At 38.0% G+C, this 25207-nt stretch overlaps 1 protein-coding gene across 2 annotated transcripts; it reads left to right on the forward strand.

Moving 5' to 3' along the window:
- The first annotated feature begins 5936 nt into the window (after window positions 1–5936).
- On the forward strand, window positions 5937–12655 carry LOC107766230 (eukaryotic translation initiation factor 2 subunit beta). Of its 2 annotated transcripts, XR_001643637.2 has the most exons (11): window positions 5957–6096; window positions 6655–6716; window positions 8386–8494; window positions 8693–8745; window positions 9214–9268; window positions 9348–9436; window positions 10000–10145; window positions 11194–11336; window positions 11493–11578; window positions 11752–11894; window positions 12452–12655. XR_001643637.2 is itself a non-coding variant. In XM_016584979.2 (10 exons), exons 2-10 carry the CDS (start codon window positions 6669–6671, stop codon window positions 12527–12529), a joined length of 807 nt encoding a protein of 268 aa, XP_016440465.1. In that variant the 5' UTR covers window positions 5937–6096; window positions 6655–6668; the 3' UTR covers window positions 12530–12655. The 2 variants fall into 2 exon arrangements, 1 of the variants encoding a protein (XP_016440465.1); XM_016584979.2 differs by lacking the exon at window positions 11752–11894 and having other exon boundaries at window positions 5937–6096.
- The last annotated feature ends 12552 nt before the right edge of the window (window positions 12656–25207 follow it).

Raw genomic sequence — 25207 nt, forward strand, 5'->3', positions numbered from 1 at the left:
ATATTATTCTCTCAATTTTGTTACTATCAAGTATCAACTATCAACTATCAAGTATCAAGTGATAACTTTCAAGTATTTGGGCAAATATTTTGGAGCAACTTTCAAGCTTCAAATTAATTCGTCAAGTATTTGGAGCAATATTTTGAGTAATTTCTTCAAGTTTCAATATTTAATCACGGTGCACTCGTTCCATCTCCTAATTTTAATATATAATTTTTGCGTATCATTTTAGTGCTTAATTTTTGTGTTTACTTTACGTGTTAATTTTCGTATTTTATTTGTGTGTTTAATATTTGTGTTAGTTTTTTTAATTTAATTTCATATTTAAATTATGGCACCTAAAAATATATTTGGTATTTTTAAAAAAAACAGTAAAAAAAATAGTAAAAGTGAAAGTAGTAGTAATCTTAATCCTAACCCTTCTCATAGACCTAGAATTAGAAAGCATATTGATGAAATGACTCATGTTGATGAAACTTCATTTTCCCAACCCCCCACATTTTATGATGTTCATGTCGGAGAACAATTAGATCATGAAACTTTACAAAGATAATTTGGCAATGATATTTTTTTTGAGGATGAAGAAAATGAGGAAGAAGAATTAGATGAAACACCCACTAGTCCCGCAACACAAACTCCAACTCAGAGTCAATCTCAGTCTGGAGCTTTACCCCCTGTACCCCTGTAAGGGGTAAGCCTAAGGCTGAACGTCCCAAAACATTACTTGTATGAAATTTTTTAAAACATGATAAAGTCAATCATCGTGCTATATGTGAAAAATGTAAGCAAGTATTTGCACACACAACAAGTGGTGGGACGGGGGGGGTTTAAGTAGACACTTAATAAGGGATCACAAATCTTTATGGATACAAGCTAACATAGAAGCCGGAAAAATTATAGATCCTACCATCAGTACTGACACTCCTAGCGGATCTGGTTCTAATCAAATTCAACAACAACTTGACCCTGCTTCTGGTCATGTTTTACGCAAATATAACAAAGATAGAGATCGTGAGAACTTAGCAAAAATGGTGGCTGTCTGTGGCTTACCTTTTACTTTCCCTTCTCACCCTGCTTTTGTACATTATATACAAGAAACATATAACCCTGCTTTTCAAGGTTTTCATAAGACCGCGGTTAGAAATTATGTTTTTAAATTTCAAACCGAATATCTTCAGTATATTCGTTGTGTATTTTTTCACTTAGATTGTAAAGTGTCTATCACATCTGATATAGGTCGTAGTCCTAATGGTTGTGATTATTTAACTGTTACATGTCATTGGGTTGATCATCACTGGAACTTGCAAAAACGTATTATTGGTTATAAATTTGTTGATTCAAAACACACTGGAGCATATATTGCAACTACTGTTCTACAAATACTTGATTTTTATGGACTCATTAATAAAGTTTTAACTATCACCTTAGATAATGCTTCTTCTAACACAACCGCAACAAATAGCTTAAAATCTAGACTTTGTCCAATTAATCCAACAATTTTTCATGTTAGATGTGCATGTCATATTTTTAACTTGGTTGTAAAAGATGGTCTTAATTTATTTTCTGATGCTTGTAGTAAAATACAACATGTTTGTGGCTATATTTTTCGTGCTCATAAACAAAGTAGAATTCGTGAATTTGCTCAACAATGTGCTAGTGCTAACCTTCCATTTAGAAAAGTTCCAAAAGATGTTTGTACTAGGTGGAGTTCTACTTATGAAATGCTTAAAGTTGCTTATGATTATCGGGTGCCTATCCAAAAAGTATTTAATACGCATAATGCTCACCCTGTTGATCAAATTGTTGATTTTGATTGGAATGAGATCATAGAGCTTACTAAATTTTTAGAAATTTTTTATTATGCTACAAAATAATTTTCTGGTATATATTATCCTACTATTACACAAATATTGTGGTATATTTGTGGAATTTCTGTTGTATTTGGTAAGTATAAAAAAAAATCCAACTTATGCACCAGCCATTAAAGAAATGATTTTAAAATTTAAAAAGTATTTTTTTCCTATTCCCGAAGTTTATTTAATTTCTACTCTACTTAACCCATCTTAAAACTAAGAGGTGCAAAGGGACTTGTTCGTAAAATTTATGAGAATTTAGAAATTTAAGAAAATGAACAACCATCTCTCGAAAACTACCAAGCTAGCATATATTCTTATGTTAGATCAATGTTTGATAAATATAAATCCATGGATACAACTGGTTGTGAAACTGCTCCTTCTATTTCTAAGTCTAGAGCAGAAGTGTTATGGGAAGATATGTATGATATAACAGGTTTTGATTCCTCTATTGATGATGAACTTGATTCTTATCTTAATCAAGGATTGGAAATTATTAAAGACGAAGAAGGCAAGGAACAACTTTTGTCATGGTGGAGGGAGCGTGGCAAGGCTTTTCCAACACTTTCAATTATGGTCCGAGATATCCTGGCTATTCAAGCATCATCAGTAGCATCGGAGAGTGCTTTTAGCGCGGCAAGATTTCAAATTGGAGATCATAGATATTCATTAGCGGAGGACAGTCTAGAGATTTCCGTATTATTAAGAGATTGGATTAATGCAGAAAGAAGAAATCTTGGTTTTGAAAAATTAACCACTAGGGAAGAAGAAGAATACAATGAGATACTAACCACTGGGAGCGATGACAACATGAAGCTCATAGAACATCAATCAACATTGCCAATTCCAGCAGAATGTCCGAGAGATATTATTGATAAGTTACAAAGAAGCTATATAGGAGCTTACAAATATTAGTATGATAATTTGTAATTGGCTACTAAGAGGCCTAGTTCAAACAGAACCCTTCCTAGAAGGTGGTTGCGTAGATTAGGTGCTCTTCAAAAGAATTATATTTGTATTTGAGATTTGAAAGTTCTATTAATAAAATAAAAGGCTCTAAGCGTTGAATTTTATTTATGAATTGTCTTAGTTACTTAATAGTTAATACTTTAAAATTATATTAAATAAATTATAACTCTATTATAAATTTATAATTACTAGAATATTTCATTACAAGTCTTTTGTTTTAATATTTTATAATTCTTTACTTAGTTTTCTAATTTTCATTTTAACATAGTAACATTTAAGTTTATTAAATAAGTCAAAAATCTAGCTGTTGAAAACTTTAAAAACATAGTAAATTTCAAAAACTAGACGTTTTTTTTTTTAAAAATATACACTTAAGGCCCACGAACCCGTCCCGTTCCGTCCCGTCCCATCCCGTCCCGTCCCGTTTGTTAGCGGGACGGGATGGGACGAACGTTTCATCCCGTTTGTCCCGTCCCGTTTCGTCCCGTCCCGCCTCCATCCCACTTAAATGTCGTCCCGTCCCGTCCCGTTAATTTGGTCCCGTCCTGTCTCGTCCCGTCCCGTTGGACAGCCATACCGCCCATATCCAGCCAACATCAAAAAATATTTTTAGTTTCTGTTTTTGATCTTTACTCATTGAGTTGGTCGGAGTCGAAAGTTGCTGTTTGGAGTCTCTGTTAGTGTCGAGCTGTCGTCGTTCGTGGTTCCGGTTGAAGTGCGGTTTGTGTTGCTTGTTTTGGTTTCACACGCTATTTGGATTTGCATAGGCGGATTCAGTTGTACCTCTTCAAATCATCCTATTTAATATTAAGGAGAGAAGTCCAATAGGTTCATCTCATTCTCTTTTCTTCTTACATCTAAGATCATGAATCAAATATTAGTGATGGGTGGAGTTTGTTGGTTCATATTAGTACTGTTGTTCCCTCTTTAGTTTCTTTTGATGAGTTTGTTTCTTGAAGTTTGAGTCATAGTTAATTTTGTTTGGGTTACATCTTGCTGCAGTACATCATGAGGACTCTTATTGATTGTTTAAAGTATTTGTCTCTGCTTGTGTTTGGTCTAGCGTTGAATTCGATGGTAATTTAGGGCTATAAAAATGATCCGATTTACTTGATTTCTAGCTGTGCTTCTTTGAAATCCGGGGAATTCAATCATCTTCGTCCATTATTTTGTGTTTTTGTGTTAACTGAGTTGGATTGGATTGGATCGCCGAGTTATTGGAACTAGGGATCTGTTGGATGTGTTGTTAAGCTTACCTCATGCTGCTTCTTTTTACGGTGCTTTGTGTTCTCGCCTGATACGTCAGCGTAGTAATATTTTTAGTTATGACCATAACAAATGAAAAAAAAGTCTTATTTGATAATTAAATAATACATAAGAAAATACTACATATTAATTAAAGCTTGGTAAGAGTTGGGCGGGTTGGCTATGACCCAAATCTAAACCCAACTTGACACCCCTATACGAGACCATAGTGCTTTGGGTGGTTGTCTCTGTTTCTATAATTATTTGTGGTTCAAAACAATTCTACTAGCATGGTGTGTATACTATTTGATAAAATTCAACAATTAAGACTCCATAAAGACTTAGTGGGCGTTTGGACTAAGAATTGTAAAATTCTAAAAAGATGGAAAAAAATCAAGTGAAAATGATATTTGAAATTTAGGGTTGTGTTTGGACATAAATATAATTTTGGGTTGTTTTGATGTTTTGTGAGTGATTTGAGTGAAAATTTTGAAAAACAACTTTTTGGAGTTTTTTCAAATTTTCTAAACTTTCCAAAATGCATCTTCAAGTAAAAATTGAAAATTTTATAAACAAACGCTCATTTCGAAAAAAGTGATTTTTTTTGGAAAAAAGGGAATTTTTTTATATGTCCAAACGGGCTCTTATAGTTTTCTAGTGAGTCTTCTCTTTCTTCTCCAAGCAAAACAATTCAACATTTTTCTAGGAAAAGATCAATTTGAACTTTTCTACTAAGCTTGTTATGTCTAAGGAAGTCATATCTTTATGACTTTTGTAGTCATCATGTCCTCTTCTGATCTTCAACTGATAAAGACAAGAACATGTGCTAGCACTTCGACGTTTATTACAAGCAACATCAATGTCATAACGGAAAATACTTACATGAACTCGATATTTATATCATGTTTATCGAAATCGAACTATTTAATTAACTTTAAAGGTTCTAATTTAAAGTGAGAATACATATCAAGTAATCGTTTATATATATTACAAATGTATCACATTAATTGATTTGTCGTAAATATCAAGTATAAGTATATTTTTTCCATATGTCAATCTGCAAAACCTCAAAAAGGAAAAATATAAAAGCATAGTAGCAGTAGATTAGAGAAAAAATTGCTCGTAGACAATATTTCTTATCAATTTGATTGACAAATCGAAGAGATTATGTAAATCCAGTTCGAATATTTTTGTTTTTTCCCGGAGAAAGAGTTGATCGTGTTTTATGGAAGAAAGCCATGATTTATAGCTAGTTTCTTTAGGTTGAGGGGTATTTTTGACCGTAAGATTTATTAAACGCACATGTCATTTCCATGGACCATTTTTGTAATAATGTCCAATTTCAGAGATAAAATTTAAACACAAGATTGAAATTGCAAAAATATGATACTTTTTTGGGATGGTCTTTAACTTCTAATCTCATCTTGGCCACAAGGAGAACTTCAGCGCTAAAAATTAAAAAGTATTACTAATGGGATAATCGAAGAACAACACTTATTAAGCTTGAATTTTTTTTTATGATGAGATAAATATTCAAAACCATCAACTCTGAGGGCTATTTATGTGCTTCACCCCAAAAGAGTTCCTTTTGTGTCAACCTCCCCCCTCCTCCCCCCCTTTTATTTGGGAAACAGCCTCAGGGGCCGAAAGTTATGGCAAGTGCACAGATAGCCATTTATAGGGATGCTATTTAAAAATTAATCAGTATTTATTTTGTCATGAAATTTTAAACTAAAAATCTTAAATAACTCGACATATTTGTCCTGAAAAATTAAACTGAAAAACTAAAATTCAAGATGCATTGATTAATTCTAAATAGCAGCCCTTTAAAGTGGCTACATAGTGTCATTTCTACCGGAAAGTTCCACCAAGTTTCAAAACAGCCTTGCGGCCCAAGCAAGTAGCCCAACTAATTAGGGTAACAGAAACGCAACTCTTGCCCCTATCCAAATCCAAAAGAGAGAGCGAGCGAAAGAAAAAACTTGCATTTTCATCGGCTGTGAAGATAAACGAATCACTCGATTGAAAGGTTAGCTTCTGATCTATTTTTCTTATTGTTTTTTCTAGTTCTCTTACTTTTAATTAATGCTTGTATGCGGTAAAGCACATTAAATTCATGTTCCGTTTGCATATTTTGTGTCGATTAATTTGAAACAAGCTAAATTTTTGGAGCGATTGTTACAAATATTGTATTTACAGTTGTTTTTGAGGATTACGATTGTTTTAATTAGTGTTTATGTACTTTTGAGTATCTAGAAAAGCTAGTTATAAGGATTTAGGGTTTAGTTGCCTGCTATTACTCCCAATTAGATATATGTTCACTAATTTGTTGATTCATATTTATGCTTCGCTTACTTTGAATTAGTCCCTGTGTATGGATATTCTCATAAATTCATGTTTCTCTGTTTGTGGGAATTAATTTGGAAAAGGTAAATTTCTGGAGCAATTGTTAGAAGAATTATTTTCACCATTTTTCGATGATTGCGATAGTTTGAGTTAGTTTTTAATGTAATTCTGAGCATCTAGAAAAGCTAGTCTTTCCCAATTAGATATATGTTAACTGATTTGTTGATTTGTATTGGTTTAGATCTTAGTGCAGTCATGGCTGAAGAAGAGAATCAGAACGAATTAAAGGAGGAGGTGACTGACGTAAGTCCAGCTTTTTCTCTTTCTCTGTTCCTCATTACAGTTGTTACTGTTTGGAATTTTCTTTGTTTGCTATCTAATTGCATCATCTCTTGGTAATGCCTCTTTGTTTGTGCCTGGTCCGACTCTGAGAATAATAATTCAGGTGTTTAGGTCCCCACTAAGCAGAATTTGTTAGCTATGGAGAGGCTGTTTGAATACTCTTTAGAAAGAGTTTTAGCAAAAAAAGAAAAGGCACATTAAGTAAGAAGACTTAATCAAGGTTTTTGTTTAATTTTTATGTGAAGAATGTTTAGACTATTTTAAATTCCAAGAACTTTCTATAATAGACATTGATTAGTAATCTTAACAAGATGATAAGTACCTTTTACAAATGATTAAAGAATTTTGATAGTGTTAAACTTTACAGTGTCGGAGTTAAAATTTGTTTATCAAGATAATGTGCTTAGTTTCTTCATAAGTCCATTGTTCACATCTTTGTATGAATTCTTCTTATCAAACCTTGGATGTTTTAGCTGTTTTGTCGAACATGTAAGAGATGTGACCTAGATATCTTAAATTTATTTGTTGGTAGTAACCTACGTGTGTAAGGTGAAGTTAGAATAACATCAATTAAGAATTTTGTAAAAACAGGATTTTATGTTCTGAAACAAATTGCAATAACTTTGAAGGGAATATAAAATAAAAGTAGAAGAAGAGGAATGCATCCTGTGATGGGCTTCTTTCCTCTCTTTGCTAGTGGAACATAACAAGTAGCACTGTCCCAGAAACCTTTTCTATTCATATTTCATTTTAGAGGCGGTAGAAGGGCTGAAGAGCGATGTTGTAATGGGAGGTGCAACGGAGCTCATCCAGGAATAATCCTTCTCACTTATCTGCCAAAAGGAATGTTTTTCATTAGGTTTTGATGCTTTGTTCAAAGTGCATGTCAAACACCAAATGTGATGGCAGATACTTAAAGGAAATTGCCGTGGCCAAATTTTATTAAACAATTAAAGATGCTTATAAGCTGTCCGTAGTATAAATAGGCAATACAATATTAGCAGTTAACCGGCATCAGAACAATTACAATTGTCTAGCCTTTTTCTTCCTTTTTGAACAATCATATATCTTTCATCAATAATTATCACTAAATACACAATATAATGTTAGTAACTCACCTTCATGCAGGAGAACGAGTAATGCTATAGAATCACTGGCAGCCTAAGTTGTGTTGGTTGATCTAATTGCAAATATATCTAAACGACTAAAATACACGAGGTTGTGCTTCTAACGAGATCTTCTTGTAGCCTACTAGCAAGAACTTGTACTCTAAAAGACTTATTGCTTACTGATGTTGCTTCTTTTTCCTAGAGTCGAGGGTCTATTGAAAACAATCTTTCTACCTTCTCAAGGTAGGGGTAAGGCTGCATGCACACTACCCTCCCCAGACTCCACTTGTGGGATTGTTGTTGTTGTATAGGCACAGGGGAGGGAGCTCAGTAGGTTTTTGTCAGAGTTGTCTTCAGACTGGAGATAAATATGGTGTTGGTCATTTTCTATGCCCAACAAAAGCACTTAATTCATTTTACATCCATCTTCAGTTTGATATGTTGAGATCATATTGAACCCATGTATATCTGATTGCTACCTTGGTTTCATTATCTTTTCCTCTTTTTCCATTCTTTTACAGATAGCTCCTTTTGATCCTACAAAAAAGAAGAAAAAGAAGAAGGTTGTAATTCAAGATCCTGCAGATGACTCTGTTGATAGCTTGGCTGAGAAAACTGAGAATTTAACTGGTAGGTGAATTGTAAAACCCGGTTTCACCTAATTTTCCCCCATAATCTCGGGAGAGGTGATAGAGTATAATCCTCAAATCAACCCCCAAAACACGCACACAGACACATACATGTGCACACATACTTTCTGAAGATAAAGACTACCGAAGAAAATGTGAACCTTGAATGTGATTTATTTCTCATTGTTTTGCTATGCAGTTTCTGAGGGCCTTGATGCTACGTTTTCTGGTAAAAAGAAGAAGAAGAAGCCGGTTAGTTTTGCTCAGTCCCATATGCAAAATATTGATTGATTTATCAGTGAATACCTTACACCCTCATCTCATTTTCCGGCACTAACCCCTTCTTGAAGAAACACCAAGGACCAAATGATGCAACCAAAAGATGTTATGTTTATTAGGATATGGGTTAGAGGAAGAAGATGGGAGTGGAGGGATGACCGAGGGAAGCTTGAAGAGTTGGGGATGTTGAAACGAAAGACAATTGTTTGATTTCTTTGTTATTTGTACCTCAAGAGAAAGCTATTTCATACTCTTCGAGCACCAAAACATGGCCAGTTTTATTATTAGATTTGACTAAGGGGTTAAAGTGCCACAGAAATAGTTAAAGGCTTAATTTTTTGACTTGAAAATGTTTCAGTGAAATTCACTAAATGATAGGAGACAACATGAGTATTTTTCTTGAGAGCCTATGTACCCCTGAACTATTTTAAAATTGTGCAGGCACACACTGATCTCCTGAGTGATGAGAAGGAAAGTGTCGGCGAAGATGTGGAAGGTGAGATCTTGTATTTTCAGCTTGATTGCTGAGTTTAGCTGTGGTAATATTTGAGATATAACCCGCTCTCTTCTTCTAGATCACCTTGGAGATGATGAAGCTGCTGGAGAAATTGTCCTACAACAATATCCTTGGGAGGGAACTGATCGAGATTATGAATATGAGGAGGTATTTTATCATTTTCTTGTATTCTTCTGCATATATCTGTTAAGAGACTTTCAGAGTGCACTGATTGCCCCCGATAATAGGTAGGTACTTCATGCATGAACTTGAACTGGGTAATAATGCATACCTGCCAACCTCACAACACTACTCTTAGGTGTATGATTGAAAACCTTGTGTAACCAAGGCAACATAAGTTTTTAAATTGTTGGTAAACATTGGGAATACTTGGATTTATCTTATGCCCATGTAAACTTTCTCATGGTGAACTAAATGAAGCTAAGGCATGTTTCCTTATCAATAAAAATAAAAAAGGCTAAGACATGTCAAGTTCAGGGGCAGTTTAAATCTTTATAGGTTCTAATGTGAGAATCTATGGTAGGACTAGGAGTAGATTGACAAAGAGGGAGGTTGACTGTACTCGTTGTACTTCTTCCTGAAGAGGTTGCCTGCTTGATTTGCATTAAAGCACTAGTGTATAGATCTGATTGTCGTATCCTGGTGCACACAACTGGTTTGCGTTTAGGATTTTTGTTAATGGCAATTGATTTTCACTTTTGATTCTGCAGCTTCTGGGTAGAGTATTCAACATTCTCCGCGAGAATAATCCTGAACTTGCTGGAGATAGGCGTAGGACAGTTATGAGGCCTCCTCAAGTTCTTCGTGAAGGCACAAAGAAAACTGTGTTTGTGAATTTCATGGATCTTTGCAAGACGTAAGTTTTTCGTTCACATGGTTCTCTTTCCTTCCTTGTAACACTTGCATCATTTTGTGTTGCCACACTTTCCTTTTTTCTAAATGTTTTATGTTCAGCATCATAGATGTGTATATTTCATTTGTTTTTTACGACATGCACCGTATGCTAATTTGCTTTAGTAAGTTAGAACTTGTACACATTTTAGCACCATGCAAAGTTCCTCACAGCTAGGAATTGCTTGTACTTTATTATTGATGAGTAGTGAGTAGTGACCATCATATTCACCATATAAATCGTATTTATTACATTGCTACCTTTTAATGACCAGGAATTGCCATTACCTTTTTTATCTAGTTAAGAATATGTAATTTGCATATAGACCTTCATTTTGATTTGCCACATGGCTTTGATGCTGCTTCACCATTTCTGATACCCTGCTGCTGTGTTCTTGAGATAGGTAATAAATCAACTAGGCGGACTAGTTTTCAAACCAGTATTTTAAATTCTCGTACTCTTTAGAAAGTGGAACGTGAACACTTGGGATGCCACTTTGAGATGCTACTAAAAAATGCTCAAAATTTGTTTGACTTTCGAGATTTCAACTTATAATTGCACTCTAAAATTATCACTTTCTGTAAAAGCCACTCTATGCATCATTATACCGAAGTCGGCTCAAGCATCACACTCTTGGCATGATGAGATTCTTGGTGTGCTGAAGTAGCCTTTAGCTGTACCTGTAGTAACCGGCTCTATCTACAATTTGTTTGACACAATTGTATTTGGTGTGAACATTAAGGATTGAGTTTGAAGAATATAGTATTATTCGAGGTGATCGAGTTTAGGTGTTGAGTTTGGTTTTAGAAACTTGGTCAGTGTTTAAATTCTGATTCTTTATTGAAGTTGGAGTCTGAAACTTTTCAACGGTGCATGACGTCTCATGATTGGTAGTAGTGTGTTAACCACTTTGGATATAACCAATGGAAGTAATCATTGGGTTTTCAGTTATTTTTGGATAGAATTATCGTTCCCTCATTGCACTGCTTGAATAACTGTTTCCTATTTATAGGATGCATAGGCAGCCAGAGCATGTTATGACTTTCTTGCTGGCTGAAATGGGGACTAGTGGATCACTTGATGGGCAGCAAAGATTGGTCATCAAGGGAAGATTTGCTCCAAAGAATTTTGAAGGAATCCTCCGGCGATACGTCAGTAAGTTCCTGTTGTCAATCTGTGATCTATATGCAGCTATTCAGAAACAGCTTTCTTCCTCACATTTTTCTTATTAATGGTGCTATATTATGCCCTTCTGCATCCTATGAACTATAATATTACAGCCTTCGCTCAGCGACTTACTTTTGTTTTCAGATGAGTATGTCATTTGCAATGGATGTAAAAGTCCAGATACTATCCTTTCTAAGGAGAACCGTCTATTCTTCCTCAGATGTGAGAAGGTATTTTCTTTAAGAAGGCGTTATGTTTACTATCTGCATTCAATCTTACATTTCTGAATATAAAAGTATATCTTTGTAATTTTTGCTTCAATTTTTCTTCCATCAGATAATTTGAAAATAGACTATGTGGCAGATGATTGTTTTGGTATTTTAATTTTTTTATTCCCTTCCAGACCATGGGATACAGGATGTGTACAGTGTAGAAACTGTTCCTCTTTGGGCTTTCACAGATGCAAGTGCCTGCTGCTTCTTGGCTACTTGTTAGGCATCCTGTGATGGAACGTGACCGTATCATGTTGTCAGATCATACGCCTAAGTAATATGAGAGATCTCAGGCCTACCACTTATCTGAATTTTATATTGGGTTTGCTTTTATTGATTGAATTGTTTATGCTTTTGATTTTGTGAGTTCTGATCTACCCTCAACAACAACCCAGTGTAACCACAAGTGGGCTGATCTACCCTCAAGAATATTATTATTTTTACTGTATAATATTGGCTTGAGATGAGCTTATATGGAGTAACATGGTCAGTGAGGATTCATATAGCCTAGCCAACCCCAAACTTGTTTGGGACTGAGGCGTTGTTTTTAATGCCCTCAAGAATGCCATAGTATTTCTATTTCTCTTTGTAACCCGAAAGAGAGAGGAAGAATTGTACAACTGCTTTTTACCTCAAAAAGGAGAAGGAAATGATTGCTTTCGTATTTCCAAATGATCACCTTTCAAGAGTTGTTCGAAATGTTCTCCTCCCCCTTGCTTTATCTTTATAAATTTGAAAAGGGTTATAGGGAAAGATTGAACTTTGGGGAACAAAGTAGCATTAAATTGTTTATTTCTGTTCTAAAATCGGTTTTGCTTTAATTTCTTGCAGTGCGGTTCTGGAAGATCAGTTGCTCCTATCAAGGCTGGTTTCGTTGCTCGTGTTGGCAGGCGGAAAGCTGGGACTTAAGCCGGCTTTGTTAAGTTTTGTATGGTATGCTTTGTGTTTAACTGAGAGATGATATTGACATGTGGTGCAACTTTGCTTATGAAGAGAGCTAATCTAGATTCAATCTTACACGTTTCGATATACTAACATATACAATGACTTGATTTGATGGCATAGCTTCCATTATATAAAATCTATATATGACTTAAAGCTATATAAAAAATAATCTAAGTCACATTTTTCTCATATCAAAGTATGAAAGATCAAAAGTAAACATGTTAATTATCGATCACTTCGATTGATTTTCGGTTACTACCTTCTCCTCCTTGAAAGTTGATCATCACTTAAGTACTCTCGTCAAACATATGAGTTTTTAAAAGTTAAGTCTTTGCTTACTGTAAGGGAAAAAAAAGATGTACTCAGAGTTTTACCCTCCCAAAAAAAGAGGGTGAAATTCAAAAATAGGTAGATTTACAAGTGGTAATTTAAAAATAGTCACCGTTTCAAAAGTAATCGAAATTTAGTCACTTTTTGTGTAAAGATAAATTTGAACGAAAATATTGTTCAAAATCCGAAAAATATTGTAGCATAATATACTGAAGTTCGAATTTTTACACGTGAACTTCCAGTATATTATGCTGTAACTCCACTATAATATATTTTATTGGTACAAGAAGAAATGACCCAAAGAGTGAAAAACTTAGAACAACGGTTGAAAAACATGCAAGGGTTGGCAGGTCAAAAGAGTGTTGCCTTCAAAGATCTATGCATGTTCCCAATGTCCACTTGTCGTCTGGTTTCAAGACTCCCAAATTTGAAAAGTATGATGGACATGGAGACCCTATAGCCCACCTGAAAAGGTATTGCAATCAATTGAGAGGCGCGGGAAGAAACGAAGACTTGCTGATGGCTTATTTTGGGGAAAACCTTACGGGAGTAGCATCCGAATGGTTTTTAGATCAAGACACGTCTTGCTGGTATGTCTGGGATGACATGACACATGCCTTTGTCAAACAGTTCCAATACAACATCGACATTGCCCCAGACAACATTTCCCTTTCAAACCTGAAGAATAAATCAAGTGAAAGTTTCAGGGAATATGCCATTAAATGGAGAGAGCAAGCAGCTCGAGTCAAGCCACCCATGGATGACCACGAGCTAATCACTGTCTTCCTTCAAGCGCAAGAGCCAGATTACTTTCAAAACATGATGTCCGCAGTTGGCAAATCCTTCTCGGAAGCAATCAAAATGGGAGAAATGGTAGAGAATGGTCTTAAGACAGACAAAATTATAAGTCAAGCAGTTTTTAAAGCCGCAACTCAGGCTGTCCGGGTTGAATCTGATAATTTTAGCGACAAATATGAGAAGGTTGAAGAAATCATGATGACATCAGGGTCAAGAAGAGGTCCCAGGAGAACATCTCGAAGGTATGAGTAGCCTCCTCAAGTTTTCCATGACTCCCCTGAGCAGTACTATCCCCCTCAGAACCCACAACACTCTGTTATTCCACCTCAGTATGTTGCCCAGCCACCAAAGCACCCCATAAGGCGAGCACGAGCATCACAAAATCTCTAACAGCCTCCACAAAATTTTCAATTGCCCTATAACCCACATCCCTGCCAGGGGTATAGAAGGGAACAAACGTTGAAAGATAATTTTACACCAATAGGAGAGTCCTATGCAAACTTATTTGAGAAGTTAAAGAATCATGACATGATTGCACCCATTCCTCCAAATCGTGTGGACCCACGTGCAAGGAGCTTTGACCCATCTAAAAGGTGTGAATACCATTCCAATGCCCAAGGGCACAATGTTGAAAGTTTTGGGGATTTGAAAAGAGAAATAGAAAGGATGATCCAGGAAAACCTAATTGTGATCCAAGGCAGTGACATCCAGAATATCGCGCAGAATTCTTTACCTGCACATCATGAAGCACACTTTGTGGGGATGATGCCCGCTGATATGGAGTATGAGAATCCTTTCGGGAACTTGCTAACTGAAGTTAATGATGTTGAAATTGGAGAAGGCTCTGCTGATTCTGATGAGCAAATTTGTGGCTAAATGCCAAGCATAGCAATTGAAAAGTCATTCCTTCTTCACTAGGAAGGAATCTTGGTAGCTTGTTTTGATGTTTTTTCTATTATCTGAGTTATTTCAGGGTTGTGATCCAGATTTTATTTGTTTTATTGAGTCAAATCCTTCTATCCCTCCATTCTGTTTGTGTGAGTCTTGTCTTTCTGTTCTGTTGCTATTTTCATTAGCTGGGTTATTTAGGGTTGTAACTCGGATTTTAGGTTGTTTGTCTTGTTGTTTACTCAATGAAATACAGTTTGTCCTTTTGTGTCATTCCATGCTTAGTTCTTTTCCCGCTAGTTTTAATGACATGACATGCACGAGGAAATTTTGGCCAGATCTTAGGAACTGATTTAATCTGAAATTCGATAACTAAAAAAAAATATACTTTTGAGGATGAATAAAGAGTTGGAATACTTTGGAACTAAGGTCGAGTAAAATTCACCTTCAAATCATTGTGAAGATCGGGCTTGAGGATGTTTAATCAATTGATGTTTGTTGGAAAGTTTGTCACTAAGGGATGACAAAAATGTCTTGTGACCACAACACACCAAGAAGACATACATGTTCGTCAATGTTGTGATCGCGAAAAGATACCATGTTTGACGTTCTTGAGGTTGGGAGGCCCTTTTTCTGCTACCCAAATACTTTATATCCTTTGCTACCCCTTTTGAGCCTGTGTTATTTTTCTTTAACTACCCTCTTTTGGAATCAAGTTTAGAGTAAAAAAAAAAGAAAAAAAATTCATGTCCCAAGAGTACAAACTGGGGCAATTCTTAGAAAGTTTAGAGAGAAAAAAAAAGGAATTGTCAAAGGTCCATGCCCTCAAAAATAGAAGTTGGGGCAAACAAAAAAAATAGAAAAAAAAGAGAAAAAAGAAAAGGAAAAGAGAAACAGAAAGAAAGATGAAAAAAAATAGTTAGGTCAGATGTTTGAACTATGTTCGACCTGATTCCTTAAAAATAAGGATACGTAAGCAGCCTCACGGTTCGGTCCAACCAAATAAGAATTTAGAAGAAAAGAAAAAAAATAAAAAAAATAGAAAAATCCAAAATCCCCAGCATCTGAAACTGGGGCAGAGATTTTATTTCACTTTTGAAAGAGTCGATTCCAAGAGTTGTAAGTCCACAACCCCCTTTACTTTGAGTTTATTTTGAGCTTTCATGACGTCCTTTCTTTCCAACCCTATCCAAAATCCTTCCAAATAAAGACCTCCCAATATGCTTTCAAGAATGCCAAGAGAAGCATGCAATGAGAAACGGTTGTCACACGACATATAACATTGTCAAGTTGCTCGCACAAGAAAGTAAAAGAAAAAGAAAAATAAGGAAAATGAGAGAGTCTTACTAGTGAAAACCTTCACGGGCACTGTAAGACGACGGTAAGCAGAGATGAATAAATGATAGAGACTTGTTGGTGAAAATCCCTCGGGGCACCACTAGGCGAAAGTGAGTCATGAAGCTGATGCAAAGAATTGGCACAAACAAGCCCAACTTCAACGGTCGTAAGAATGGTAAAATGGAAGATTGAATTAGTTTGATAGATCGACCGTTAAGTCCAAAATGCATGTCATGATCATTAAGGCTAGTTATTGAAAAAAAGAAAAGAAAACTCTTCCTTCTGTCCTTCCGACAGGGGGCATTTCTTGTTAATATTGTTTCTTTATAGCATTGTGTTCTTCCCTCTGAGTCAGTCCTTGTCAAAACAAGCAAGAAAAGATTTCAAAATCTGCTACCAGCTTTTCAGTTGCACAAAGTAAATTTGGCCAGTAAACTCGGTTGTTACTGTCAACGTGCCTTGAGGATTCATGCAAAGGCTCCCCCAAAAGACTCTTGTCAGCCTATTTGGCGTAAGCAAAGATAATTTGTGATTCTCTCTGACAGACAAATTGCTCAAAAGCGGGAAGTCATTCAAGATATCAGAAAAGGTCATCTAAGAAAAGATCTCCAATTGGGATAAGGCTGTTTGAGCTGCAAATACAAATGGTACTGGTGTGAAACAATCAGAGTTGGTGTAGAACAAAAGTCTTTTGAGACTGACTCAAGCTGATTGAGCAGAAGCCAAGCTGCCCAATACTCAAGGCCACAAATCGACCACCATTTTCAAAACTGACAAATTTTTCTTTGTATGAAACAGGAACAAAGCGGTGCAAGGAAAGTGCTTCAAAATGAAAAAAACAACAAAAAAAAAGAAGAGAAGAAAAAGAAAAGACGAGAAGAGCCGGCAAAGGAAAGTTTCTCAAATCTTTGCCTTTATTTTGTACATAAATCTTGCCATTGATCTTCACATTTTTCCTCCTAGGATAAAAAGTCCTAGTCTGATGGATTTTTCTCCCAATATAAATCTTAGTCTGATAAATTTTTCTCCTAAGATAGAAAATCTAGTCTGATGAACTTTCTCCTAGGATCACAATCTTAGTCTGATGAATTTTTCTCCTAAGATAGAAGACATAGTCTAATGAACTTTCTCCTAGGATAAATGTCTTAGTCTGATGAATTTTTCTCCTAAGATAGAAAACCTAGTCTGATGAATCTTCTCCTAGGATCAAGATCATAGTCTGATGAATATTTCTCCTAAGATAGAAAACCTAGTCTGATGAATTTTCTCCTAGGATAGATGTCTTAGTCTGATGAATTTTTTTTCCTAAGATAGAAAACCTAGTCTGATGAATTTTCTCCTAGGGTTAACGTCTTAGTATGATGAATCTTTCTCCTAAGATGGAAAACCTAGTCTGACGAATTTTCTCCTAGGATAATAATTCTGAAAAAAGGGAAGTCTGGATTTGAAAAAAAAGGGGTCAATTTTTAGTTTTCTTAAGTTATCAATGTTTAATTTTCTTGAAATCAGGGGCCCCGCCTGGAAAATAGGGTCAGTCTTTATTTTAGTCAAGCTTAGTTTATAGTTTTTCTAGTCTATTCTTTAGTTTACTCTCATCATTGCATCAATAGTACAAGTGATTTACAATTTTGCTAACAACTCACAAATCTTCCTAGTGCAAACTGGGGCTAAAAGAAAAATTTTCTTTTGTTTTGTCTGTTTTGTTGTAATCAGGCGCCCACCTGGAGAACAAGGGAAGACAACTCAATTTTCTAGGGAAAGCAGTGTTGAAAGAAGACAACTCGAGTTTTAAGGGAAAGCAGTTTCGAAGGAAGACAGTTCAAGTTTCAAGGAAAAATGGTTCAAGGTGCAAGGGAAAACAGTGTTAAGGAACAAGAGAAGACGGTTCAAGTTCAGCAATCAGGCGTCCGCCTGGAAAATAAGAGAATTCAATTCAAAATGCAATTCAGGTCAGCAACAAAAGAACTCGCGTCAAGAATGCGAGTCAGCAGTCCGAGATGATCAATAGAAGTTTGTCACAATCTAGAATAAAAAATTAAAAAAAAAACAACAAAAAGAAAGACAAGAAGTGAATCCAAATGCAGAAGTTAATGAAAGATGTGAGCTGCTCAGGACAGGGCTGAGGTCACAAGCTCTGCATGTCCCGTCTTGGTTTGAAAAGCCGAAGAAGATTGAACCAACACCTGCGGCTAACAAGCATCAAGATTCAGATCAGAGTCCGCATGAAGAACCAACCAAGACTCAAGATCAAGTTTCAGAAGACTCATAGATAGGAATCTTGTAACTCGTAGCTGATAGGCTTAGTTAGTCTTTTTAATTTTGATTTTGCTGTAATAACGGGACCACAGACCGGAGCCTCGGACGAAACCTCGATCGACTCTCCACCTCAGTATACTCCATCATCTCACTCACCTCTGAACTACACGTGGCCTGATTCCTTTATAGCCAAGGATATGTAGGCAACTCAGATACTAGAGCTCGGTCACATTCCCCTCTCTCTTAGTTTTAGTCTCTCCAAATAAGGATCGGGTCAAAAAACCTGTCTAGTCGTTATTTGTCTGAAAATACTTCGTCTTTCCAGTCAAAGAGGGACAGCTGTAGACATGTGATTTTTGACCCTCCCCAAGATTTTTCATATTTTAGCACGTAAATATTTAATTTAGGCCCAATATAGCTATTTCAACTCATTTTTACTCTTTTACTTTATTTTACTACAAGAATGAAAATTACAAAAAATATTTTTATTTTATGTACCTTTCATAAAGTAAAAAAAAATATACAAAAAATAGTACTTTAACTTTATCTTTATATAATCTTGAAAAATACAAAAAAATATGTAATAGTTTCATGTTTTAATATAGTTTAGTTTAATTAATTAGAATTTATTTTTGCATCATGTAGTATAGTTATCTTATATTAAGGGAATTTAGCTATGATTTTAATTAATAATTTTTGGGGTCTTCTTTGCCCAAAATTGAAACACAAAAAAAGACATGGTCCAACCCAATTACCCTTAGCCCATTCTTCCCAACCCATTAGCCCATTTAAGTGCAAGATTTAATCCTAGCCATCTATTTCCTTCTAATCCAATGGCCATCATCCCTTCCCACTTCCATATAAAAGACCCAATTATAGAAACTCTACCCTTAAGTTTTCAATTCCTAGTCCTAACTAAGAAAAGAGAGCCTACTGTGATGACCCGCCATGTCATCATGCCATATAGGCGCCATTTGGCATATATTAATGCCATGTGGAAGCTTACATAAGAAGAAGGCTAGCATTTGTGAGAAGATTCTAGAGAGGTATGAACATTTCCTTAGGAAGAACCTAGATCCTTATGGATTTGCTAGGAAAGTCCTTGGAATCTTCTAGGCTTGTAGAGAATTCTAGAAAAAGCCCTTATCTTGTAAATATCAAGGACTTGTGTAGTAATTAATATTTACACACTAGCCCCTAGGAGACTAGTATATAAAAGGGGCCATTCATTTGTAATTCAAGCAAACAATTCAAGTTCTCTCTAATACAAAGCTTCCTTGAACAATTCTCTTGTGTTCTTTCTACCATTCTCTTAGCGATCTTAAAGGTAGTAAGGCTGACTTGGCATAGCAAGAACGTGAGCAATTTGTGCAAGATCGTGAGCGAGTTGTCAAGTGCCGCACGTGTACTTTGTTAACAACTAAGGACGTGACAACGTGGTATCAGGGCGAAGGTTTCAACTAAGGGAATGGCGAACGGCGGAGAAATTAACGTTGCCAACACCCAAGACAACGTCATCCAGGATGCTGCTGGCAAGAGCGGCTGTAGCAAAAAGAGGAATGCCACCAACAAGAGCCAGGAGGTGCCACCTGAGGTTGTGTCAAAGGAAGGGCTTACATCCCAAGAACCATCTGCCACTGAGGCGAGCGAGGATGAAGTGGAGGTCCTTCCAGAGGACGTCTCGCTCGGTAAAGAGTGGGTGATGAAGATGAACGCGAGGATGGATGCCGTGGAGATATTTGGCCAACGCTTGGGGAAGGTGGAAGGCACCCTTAATATTCTTGAGTGGCACACTCTTGAAGAGATTGAGAGTATCCGAAATGACTTGGAGGGACGTACACAGACTGAGATGGAACTAAGGCAAACCATCACTGCCTTAGAGTGCAGACTCATGGAGGCTTTGAGTACTATCGATGCTATGAAGGCAAAGATAGAGTCACTCGAGGAGCATGTCAATGCTGGCATGACCGAGGTAGCCAGCAATGTTGTGGTGACGAGGGAGGCCAAAATCGAGGTTCCTAAACCCCCGGTGTTCAAAGGTGTTCGTGATGCACAAGAAGTGGAAAACTTCCTTTGGCACTTGGAGAACTACTTCAGGCACGACAAAGTGAGGGACGACGAGTCCAAGATCAATACTACGGTATTGTACCTCTCAGAGACTGCCATGCTATGGTGGAGAAGGAAGATGGACAACATGGATAAAGGTCTAGGTACTATTAACACATGAGATCAGTTCAAAGCGGAGTTCAAGCGACAGTTCTTTCCAAACAATGTCTTGTACGAGGCAAGGCGCAAGCTTAGGGAATTGAAGCAAACAGGGAGCATACGTAACTATGTCAAGGAGTTCACTACCCTTATGCTTCAAATCCCCAACCTGACCAATGATGACTTGTTGTTCCACTTCATGGACGGGTTGCAAAATTGGGCTAAGCAGGAGTTGCAACGCCGACAAGTCACTGATATAGACCAAGCCATAGTGGAGGCCGAATCATTGATGGATTTCAGGCATGACAAGCATGACAAAGGTAATGGCAAGGAGTCAAAGGTTAACAATTTCAAAGGTGGGGGAGACCGTGGCAAAGTCAAGGAGATACAACAACAATACTCCAAGACTCAAGATTTCAAAAAGTCGAGTGTCCGTCAGGGCTACGCCGAGAAGAAGGCACAGGTCGAGAAGAAGGGATGCTATATATGTGGAGGGCCACATGGCTTCAGGAATTGTCTTGACCTCAAGAGCCTCAGTGCCATGGTATGTGAGCGGAAGGAGCAACCACAAGGAGAGAGTCCGGGAACCGCACAGTTGGGTATGATCAGATTATGTGGTGCTGTCACGAAGCAAGCTATCCAACCTACCGAGAATGGCAATCAGTACGTGGATCTCACCATCAATAACAAGCCCGCTCGTGCAATGGTGGACACTGGAGCAACTCATAATTTCGTGACTGAGGCTGCCGCAAAGAGACTGTAATTGAAGCTTGCTCCAACCAACTCTCGCGTCAAGACCGTGAATGCCGAGATACAGAATGCTTGTGGGGTAGCTAATGGAGTTGGTGTCAAATTGGGAACTTGGAAAGGTATGACAAACTTTACCGTAACCGTTATGGATATCTTTGACATCATACTGGGGCAAGAGTTCTTTAGACATTGTTATACTTTAATCGACCCCTACCTCCAACGTCTCTTGGTTATGGAGCGAGAAGGAGCTTGCATGGTACCTACAATGACTATGCCACACGGACAGATCTAAGCACAACTCTCAGCTATGCAGGTTGTCAAGGGGATCAAGAAGAGGGAGCCCACATTCGTGGCAACCATTGCAAGTCTAGAGGAAGACAAGAATTTTCAAGATACAGTGTCGCCTTGCATAGAGAAGTTGCTTGAGGAGAACAAAGATGTCATGCTCGAGGAGTTGCCTAAGCACTTGCCGCCTAGGCGAGAGGTGGATCACAAGATTGAGTTAGAGCCAGGGGCTAAACCACCCGCATTTGCCCCATATCGCATGGCACCGCCCGAGCTGGAGGAGCTCAAGAAACAATTGAAAGAGTTGTTGGATGCTGGTCACATTCGCCCATCAAAGGCACCTTTCGGCGCACCAGTATTGTTCCAGAAGAAGAAGGATGGATCGCTGCGTTTGTGCATAGACTACCGAGCACTTAATAAGGTCACCGTGAAGAATAAGTACCCAATCCCGCTCATTGCTGACTTGTTCGATAGACTTGGGCAAGCCAAGTACTTTACCAAGGTGGATCTTCGAAAGGGCTACTACCAGGTTCGCATTGCGGAAGGGGATGAGCCAAAGACAACATGTGTGACAAGATATAGAGCCTTTGAGTGGTTGGTGATGCCCTTCGGCTTAACCAATGCACCGGCCACATTTTGCACCCTTATGAACAAGATCTTCCATCCCTACCTTGATCAATTCGTGGTAGTCTACCTAGACGACATAGTCATCTACATCAACACCTTGGGGGAGCACATGGAGCACTTAAGGAAGGTTTTCCAAGTCTTGCGAGAGAACAAGCTATACATCAAGAGGGAGAAATGTGAGTTCGCGCAATCAAATGTGCACTTATTGGGCCATGTCATTAGCAATGGCGAGCTACACATGGACGATGCTAAGGTACGTGCTATCCAGGAGTGGGAGGCACCCATAAAGGTAACTGAGTTGAGATCCTTCCTGGGCCTTGTTAACTACTATCGTCGGTTCATTAGTGGATACTCAGCAAAGGCCACACTATTGACTGAGTTGCTAAAGAAGAACAAGCCATAGGTTTGGATGGAGCATTGTCAAAAGGCATTTGAAGGCCTTAAGACAGCTGTAACAGAGGAGCTAGTCTTGGCGTTACCTGACTTTGCCAAGACTTTTGAGGTGCACACAGATGCCTCAGACTTTGCCATTGGAGGTGTCCTGATGCAGGATAAGCATCCCATAGCATTTGAGAGCCGCAAGTTAAATGAGACGGAGCGGCGTTACACGGTACAAGAGAAGGAAATGACTGCCATTGTGCATTGCCTTCGTACATGGAGACATTATCTGCTCGGGTCGAGGTTCGTGATCAAGACTGATAATGTGGCTACTAGCTACTTTCAAACACAGAAGAAGCTCACACCAAAGTAGGCTAGGTGGCAGGATTTCTTAGCCGAGTTTGATTATGCGCTGGAGTATAAGCCGGGAAAAGGTAATGTTGTAGCCGATGCCTTAAGCGGAAAGCCGAGTTTGCTGCAATCACTTCAGCGAGATGGGACATTCAGGAGGCTATAAAAGAAGGCATGCAGCATGATCCAGCAGCCAGACAACTTATCGAGTTAGCTAACAAAGGCAAGACGAGACGGTTTTGGATAGAAGACGGCCTACTACTTACCACAGGTCGGCGTGTCTACGTTCCTAAGTTTGGAGACATTAGACGACGGATCACAAGGGAGAGTCATGACACAATGTGGGCTGGTCATCCAGGTCAACGTCGCACTAGGGCCTTGGTTGAGTCAGTCTACTATTGGCCACGCATGAAAAATGACATAGAGTGCTATGTGCAGACTTGTCTTGTCTGTCAACAGGACAAGATTGAACAACAACAACCTGAAGGACTTTTGGAGCCACTACTAGTTACAGAGTGTCCATGGGAGAACGTGACTATGGACTTTATCACTTGCCTACCGAAGTCTGATAGTTATGGTACTATTATGGTGGTCGTGGATAGATTTTCCAAATATGCCACCTTCATGCCCGCCTCACCAGGTTGCACAGTTAAGGAAGCTGCCAAGCTATTCTGTAAGAACGTGGTAAAGTATTGGGGCTTACCAAGGCATATCATCAGTGATCGAGACCCCCGCTTCAATGGGAACTTTTGGAGAGATTTGTTCGACATACTTGGCACGGAACTGCACTTTTCTACTAGTTTCCATCCACAGACGGATGGACAAACGGAACGAGTCAATGCCTTACTAGAATGCTACTTGAGGCATTATGTAAGCGTGCATCAGAAAGATTGGACAAAGCTCCTAGACATCGCCCAATTCTCTTATAACTTGCAGTAGAATGAGTCCACTGGGCGGACACCATTTGAGCTAGCAACAGGCCAACAACCACAAACTCCACATTCATTACCAGCCACATTCGAGGGAAAGAGTTTGGGAGAATATCATATGGCTAAAGGATGGGAGGAGCAGCTCGACATTGCTAAGTCCTACTTGGATAAGGCAGCTAAGAAGATGAAGAAGTTTGCGGACCGTAAGCGGCGTCCCACATACTATGGAGTTGGGGACATGGTCATGGTGAAGTTTAACCCAAGACAGTTCAAGGCACTACGGGGCATGCATCAGAATTTGATTCGCAAGTATGAGGGGCCATTTAAGATCGTCGCCAAGGTAGGCAAGATCTCATACAAGCTTGACATGCCATCGTATCTTAAGATCTACCCTTTCTTCCATGCCAGCATGCTTAAACCATATCATGAAGATAAGGATGATCCGAGTAGGGGCCAATCAAGTCGGGCGCCAATGACTATCACCGCCTCGCATGATCGGGAGATTGAGGCTATCATAGATTACCAGGCCAAGTGAAAACAAGGGCAAAAAGCCACCGCTATGTTCCTCGTCCATTGGAAAGGGCAATCACCGGAGGAGGCCACGTGGGAACGATATGAAAACTTGTGGCAATTCAAAGATAAGATCCGAGAGTTTATGCAGCAGCATTGCGCCGCGGTCGTCGCAATATTGGGTGGGATAGAGTGTGATGACCCGCCATGTCATCATGCCACATAGGCACCATTTGGCATATATTAATGCCATGTGGAAGCTTACATAAGAAGAAGGCTAGCATTTGTGAGAAGATTCTAGAGAGGTATGGACATTTCCTTAGGAAGAACCTAGATCCTTATGGATTTGCTAGGAAAGTCCTTGGAATCTTCTAGGCTTGGAGAGAATTCTAGAAAAAGCCCTTATCTTGTAAATATCAAGGACTTGTGTAGTAATTAATATTTACACACTAGCCCCTAGGAGACTAGTATATAAAAGGGGCCATTCATTTGTAATTCATGCAAACAATTCAAGTTCTCTCTAATACAAAGTTTCCTTGAACAATTCTCTTATTTTTTTCTACCATTCTCTTAGCGATCTTAAAGGTAGCAAGGCTGACTTGGCATAGCAAGAACGTGAGCAATTTGTGCAAGATCGTGAGCGAGTTGTCAAGTGCCGCATGTGTACTTAGTTAACAACTAAGGACGTGACACTACTCCCTAAGTTCACGGCAGCCATACACGATTTTATGGCTTGAAAGTTCCAAATCAACATCCTTTTCCTATGGGGAGCATAAATATAGTGATGGAATCCAAATATGTTTTCGGAAGGGAAAAGGTCTGAAGAAAACACCTTCAATTTCATGATTGTGCCAAATTAGTTACTACTATTAGAATTGAAAAGGACGAGACAATACTGGACGTTGACAAATTTGCGCCTTTTGCCTAGGGCTCTCTTCTGATATTTATTCCCTAGTGGGGTACTTTTTACCATTCAATCCCATTGAAGAAAAGTTAC

The sequence above is a fragment of the Nicotiana tabacum genome, chromosome 8 (genome assembly GCF_000715075.1).
Source record: "Nicotiana tabacum cultivar K326 chromosome 8, ASM71507v2, whole genome shotgun sequence".
NCBI lineage: Eukaryota > Viridiplantae > Streptophyta > Magnoliopsida > Solanales > Solanaceae > Nicotiana > Nicotiana tabacum.